The sequence below is a fragment of the Struthio camelus genome, chromosome 8, assembly GCF_040807025.1.
Source record: "Struthio camelus isolate bStrCam1 chromosome 8, bStrCam1.hap1, whole genome shotgun sequence".
In the NCBI taxonomy this organism is placed as follows: domain Eukaryota; kingdom Metazoa; phylum Chordata; class Aves; order Struthioniformes; family Struthionidae; genus Struthio; species Struthio camelus.
In genome coordinates this window covers 34,421,813-34,427,828 of record NC_090949.1, presented here as the reverse complement: position 1 = coordinate 34,427,828, position 6,016 = coordinate 34,421,813, and the positions used below count along the sequence as shown (strand labels likewise).

The 6,016-nt window shown below is 44.8% G+C and overlaps 1 protein-coding gene across 27 annotated transcripts in view; it reads right to left on the bottom strand.

The window, feature by feature from the left end:
* Positions 1-78: 78 nt before the first annotated feature.
* The window catches only part of FGGY (FGGY carbohydrate kinase domain containing), a 333,758-nt gene continuing 327,820 nt past the window's right edge, over positions 79-6,016 (bottom strand). For all 27 annotated transcript variants that reach the window (XR_011142650.1, XR_011142651.1, XM_068953329.1 and 24 more), the window contains 2 exons: positions 1,227-1,288; positions 79-322 (listed from right to left, as the gene is read on the bottom strand). Coding sequence is in view for 25 of the 27 variants with exons in the window: in XM_068953329.1 (XP_068809430.1) it covers positions 241-322; positions 1,227-1,288 (144 nt within the window). In the remaining 2 variants the exon portion in view is untranslated. The remainder of the gene's footprint in view (positions 323-1,226; positions 1,289-6,016) is intronic.

The window sequence follows — 6,016 nt, the reverse complement described above, 5'->3', positions numbered from 1 at the left end:
TTTCTCTCACTGGGGTAAATGATTATCCATTGTCCCTGGCGTGCGTGGAACACAGACAAAATACCCAGTGCCTCACACTGAAATGAATGCATTTTATTTTTAATTAGAAAGGAAAATGTACATTTTTAATGATAAAAGTATATCTTTACAGTGAACAACAACACAGTAAGAAGAAATTACCTCTGCCAAAAGTACCTGGAAAAATGTCACCCATATTGTTCCCACACTACGTGATCTGGATTAGAAGCTTTTCATGATAGAGCGATACTCTCTCTGATGTTCCACAAGTTTCAAAAATACTTCATATTTCTTGTCATAAAATCTGTGTAAGAAAGTTGACTTGAACAAAGCCTGAGATTTTAAGATTTAAATTGCCTGTAATATACATTTACTCTCTTCATTGAAGCATCAAAGTAGCTTTGACTCTTCTATAATTACCAGGTCTGCTAGGATCAGAGTGCTACACGCTGCCAGAGTACAGCTTCCACCCAAACAAGTGATTTCAAGTTATAATTATACCTTTTCTTTACCCCATAGCCAGCTTTGATTCCTAGTGTTTCCTCCAGAGCCCTGTGCGGCCGGGAGCGGGACCTCAGCGCTATGTCACCCGTTTGTACCCGCTAGCAGAGAACCCGGCCGCAGGGATGCAGTGCTTTCGGAGGAAAGCCCAGGCGCTCTCTCCATCCCCTCTGTCCCCCCGGGCGCCTTCAGCACCGCGTCCCCCCGCGCCGTGCCGCGCCGCGCCGCCGCCAGGTGCCGCCCGCGCCCCTCGGCCGCCACCGCCGCTGCCCGGGGCCGCCCGGGGCGCCGGGCTCCAGCCTCCGCCGGAGGCACCGCTCAGCTCGGAGCCATCAGCCAGCTAACGTGGGAAGCACACGTCAAATTATCAAACAGTGACGCAGGACCTGAAGTCGCTGTTTTGAAAATGCATCTGGCATTGTTTTAGCCCGCTTGGTAACTTTCTGCACGTTTTCCCACGGCTCTCGCGCTGTTTGTGACGTTTGCTTGCCAAGGAAAGGCAGCGGTGCGGGTACAGAGTTACCGGCTTCGGTGCTGACATCCAGCTGATAGCAAATGAATGCCCTCACCCATGTTAAAGAGTCGGGTGCCCATATAAAAAATCTGGGCCATAAATATCACTTCATTCAAGCAGGGCTAGAAAAAGACAGGCCTTGACTTCATTTTAAGTAAATTCTCATAGGTGAACACACAAAACTCAGAATTACCTTTTATCCCCATGGTTTGGCTGCACGACTCTCCCAATTTTTCCCATTTTTGCCATGGCCTCCTAGGAAAAGACAAACACAAACTGGAAAAGCCTGTTTTGATTTAAAATACTTTTTGACAAGAACAAGATGTTTCAAAACCAATCAGAACATTACTGATGTATTTGGTTTCGGCTGAACAGGCCAGATGGCATAAAATATGTTCAATCCCATTATATAGTAGTCATGAGAACAAAGTACCGCAGACCGCTCAGTAAACCAAAATCTGTTCCTCTTTCTTACTGGGAGGCTGAGGCAGAACAGACTTATCTCTTATTATTTACACTAGCCAAAGGAAATGTTAAACACTGCATCCCCAGAGGGGTGAATTCTCAAATAAAATGATACTTTACATGAGATCCCGTAATCATTTTCTTCAAGTATCCCTGTAGCAAGGAGAGGGCTCCAGTGTGCTCCAGAAGCTACATGTAACTTGCAAAGTTCTGCTCTGGAGCCCAGCGCTGCCCTCACGTTCCAGTATGAAGGCCTAAGAAACAGACTTGGATCCTATTCTGCTTTTAGCCCAAACAAAGTCAGACAATGGCATCTTGCAGAATCCCCTGGAAAAGGAGTCTCTAGGACAGCATCACTTGTGGAAGGGAGAAGACCAAGTAGTTTGATTCCTTTCCTGATCTCTATGAAAATCTGATTTTCTAGGGATTCTCCTGAGCAATCCCACTGAGATGAAACACTAATCACCAGTGTTAGCAGAAGATCATGCTCTTAGACAGGGGTGGAGGCAGCAGGCTCACACTACTTTAAGTAGAAGTTACTCCACAAGAAGCATTAGAGCAAGAGCTTTCAAATGTAACAGTGTTAAATATATTATAAAAGATCGAGATTCAAGTATCAGTGTCTCACTAAACTTATATTAGCCTTTACAGTTTCTAAGCAGGACCTTAAATCTGATTTAATACTAGCACCTAAAGCGTAACACGATGAGAATATCAGAATGACCCTGATAAAACAGTCAGCCTGCGCAAGCTGCTACTGCTGGAAGCCATCTAGTCATCTAGTCAAATATTATGGCTAGATTTTTTAAAGCGTTGGATGATTTTATAGCCTGTAATATCTACTGTAGTAAAAACTTTGCATTCCACTAATCCAGCATTTTACAGCTGAGGATCTCACAGAATGCTACAACGTAGATGAGCAATGTAAGCACAATTTCACCAATGCAGAACAGGCAGGGAGGCTCTGAGGATCAGCAAGTGATGAGCAGACCCTTATATCTTCTGGTTTCTCATTTCCCCTGTGTTAAAGAAATATGATCATGACCTAGATGCCACGATGCAAGCGGACCGCCCATAAAGCCAACAGATACTTTCTCCCACGCACAGCAGTGTCTGTTCGACTAGACGCATAGTGCCTGGGATGACACTCGTGTGCCAGTGCAGGAGGTGGCCCCACGGGGCTCTCTGCCTGGCTGGCTGAACCTGCACCTGTGTTACGTGGTATGTTCTGGGTGTGTTTGCTTCTTTTGTCATACAGCATCCACAAATCCTTTTATAATGCCAATCTAAATGTGTTATTAGAATGTGGAACACATACTTTTTACATTTACCTGCTCCAGGGGGTCAATACTGGATGAAATCCTGGCTCTACCAAAGTAAAAAGCACTGACAGTGATGTCAGCGCAGTTGAGATTTTACTCTTATTAATGCTTCTAATAAAACAACAGAGGAGTATTTCTGGGCATTCATACGCTCACACTCTTTTATATGTGCAGAAATTGATTGCACTCCGATTTCCTAAGAAATACCCTTGAAATAACACTTCTAGTGAGATAGCATGTTCTCTTCTCAGGGACACGTGAGCCTGCTGGCAGAGAAATTCTGCACACCAGCCAGATTAAAACACTGACATGGAAAGGTTGATGTCTTTCCTGGGAAGAGAAATGACCATTTATTCCCTGTTCTTTAACAGGTGATCCTACCTGCATTGTTCTTGTTTACAATAGTCTTTCACAAACGCCTTACATTGCCATCTGGATTTAGAGGCTGCTCACAAAATGAATGACCAGAGGGAAAAAGAAACAACAGCCAATTTCCTCTGTTATAATCAATAATGTGTTTTAACATAGCTTCCTCTCTTACTGGAGGAACACAGACATCAAGGTAAAGGCAGAGCCCCTGCACACGAGGTGGCAAAGCCCCTCGAAGCACGCTCGCTGATGCCAAGAGCCACATTACTTTCAGCTCCCTGCTTTACACCTCCTACTGAATTGCCCTGGCAATACTGCAGAAAAAGAAAAAAAAATCAAAGGGGCAGCTCAAAGGGCCTAAATGTCTCACTCAAATCAACTTTTTTCTCAAGTGCAATAAAAATGAGAAGGGGGACCAAACTCTGCTAATCACCCGCTCCATGTGCAAGCAGGGTTTGCCTTCTGCTGTCCCATGCTGGGGAACTTCAGGAAAACAGGACCTAGACAGCGCTGTCCCCAGGAAAGGCTGTGCTCCTGACATAACTATACTGCACAGTAACGGTCTGCTTTACGCCGGGGCCTCTTAAGACCTTCACTGCTGAAAAATGCACTTCTGCTTCTTTGGGAAATAAGCCAGCTTTTTGAGATAAACATATATTTAGATCAGCTTTATTTTTACATTCTTAATCATCTAACTATGAGGTTTTTCTGGTCAGTTTGGAGAAAACAGCCACCAACAAAGACTCAAGCAGATGAAGTAGGTGTGGGCTGCTGCAAGCGCAGCCTCGTGCGGCGCAGCCGTCCCATGCGACATGGGAGCGCCGGCCCTGGCTCGAGCTCCCACGTGCATGTCCTCGGACTCCCAATCCTGCCACTGTCACACGAGCGAGGCCCAACAACACATGGGGCAGCTGTGAAACGCCGGGTTTCAGGCTGTAAGCACGTCGCAGCAGTGGTCTTTAAGCACGTTCAGGGACCACAAGGGCCAAACCAAGTCTTTGCAGAGCTGATGAAAGCCCCCTGCACTCACTGTGTGCTGGATCGGATCTTTCACTGCTCCTAATAATGTGCCAAGCAGCAAAACGTCTTGATAAGTATCCCAAAACTCCAATCTTTCCCCAACCTGGAAGCTTCCCTTTCAATTTAAAGTTATTTTTCCCTCTTTTTTCCTGGGACTTGCCAAAATTTTAAATTAAACTACTCTCAAACTGCAGTGGGCCTCCAGCCTTTCTGCCGCAGCGTAGGCCCGTGGGCCGTGCGCTCGGCATGCTGCGTGCTCCTGAGAGGCAGCCGCCAAGGGTGCCGCCACTGGAAGGGGAGCCCGAGAACAGCAGAGACTAGAGAGGTCCTTAAAGAAAAGTTGGTTCTTAAAAATCTGATCTAAACCAGCAAGCAAGGCCTGGCTGCCGCTTATTTTCTTCTGCTGGTTCACCAGTCTATCCACATTTAGCACATTGTCATAAGCACAGATAAGGAGGAAGATGCCAAAGCTGTCTTTCCGGTTTATCATGTAAATATATTTGTATTTTTAAGCATATGTAGGTCTTTGAGAAGCCACAGTGCTAAGCTCTCACAGCAGCCATCACGGTAATGTGGTATAACACATCCAAAAGCCAGCAATTTTCAACAACTCACTCATGCTAGGTTGCTCAAAATATCCTAAGTGAATTCCTGCCCTAATTTGCATTTTTTTAAGTCAGCTTGGTCATTGTTAGCTTGAACAAGTACTTTACTCCCAGAGGAGAGCCTTTTCAACAATTTTCTGGGGACAAAGAGGAAAAAAACATTGAAAATATGAATTTATAATGAAATAAGGAACAAAGGAACATTAGAACTGCATTACTGAATCAGATCAACCTTATGCTCTATTCTGTCTTCAACAGAGCCTTAAATATAGCAAAGTGATAATACTGCCGTTCAGAAATAGCTTGTTTGAGGGTTGACATCCAAATCCATAATTCCAGTCACCAAGAATTTCACAATCTTAATTTGAATGGTGCTCTATCTATCTTCTTTGTTTGCCTGTCTAGACAGTACAATGAATACAGTGATTTAAACACAATGAATTCTCTCTTAAAACAAAATATTTTGTAAAATTGCTTTTTAATCATTTCTTTTCTCTCTTTCTATAAAGGCTATGCTATAAATAAACCCTGAAAGTTCGCATTTGATCACCATTTCTAAAGGCTGGGCAAGAGGCAAGTGAAGGGTTTACACAGAAAAAAAGAGAGGCACTGTGGAGCGGGAATAAAGAGATGCATTCATGATTTCTAACCTTTTGTCAGAGTGTCAAAGCTGAGACAGATACAAGCCAGTAAACACTCTGCTTACCATGGAGAGAGTCAGCAGAACAGGATTACCCTACCCAGGACAGAAGGCACAGGCCCAGTGAACCAAAGTCTCTAAGGCCCACCAGTATTTCCAAACAAGGTGCCATTTTGCTGTTGTGAGGGTGGCCCAGATGGGAAGCTCAGTTTTCATTTAGGGCAATTCATTCGGTACAAGTGGCTGAACTCCGTTCTTTAGCAGGATCTGGAGCAGGGATGAGTTTAAGACGCCAGGGTAGCCTCAAAAGACAGATCTCCCAGTAACATTGTGGCCCAAAGGGCTGGGCAAGCCAGGCCACCACAGCACAGCTCTGCAGTGTCAAGTCTTTCCAGGGCTTCAAAAGCTGTATGTGGAGCAGAAGTGTCCTCTTGTTCTCCAGCACCACCCTCTGGTGGGGAGAAACCCTATTTTAACCCAGTATGTAAAAGCTGAAAATTTCACCCTTTGTCCTTATATAATGGAAAGAAAAAAAGTTTTTAACCCTATGTGGCAGACGCAG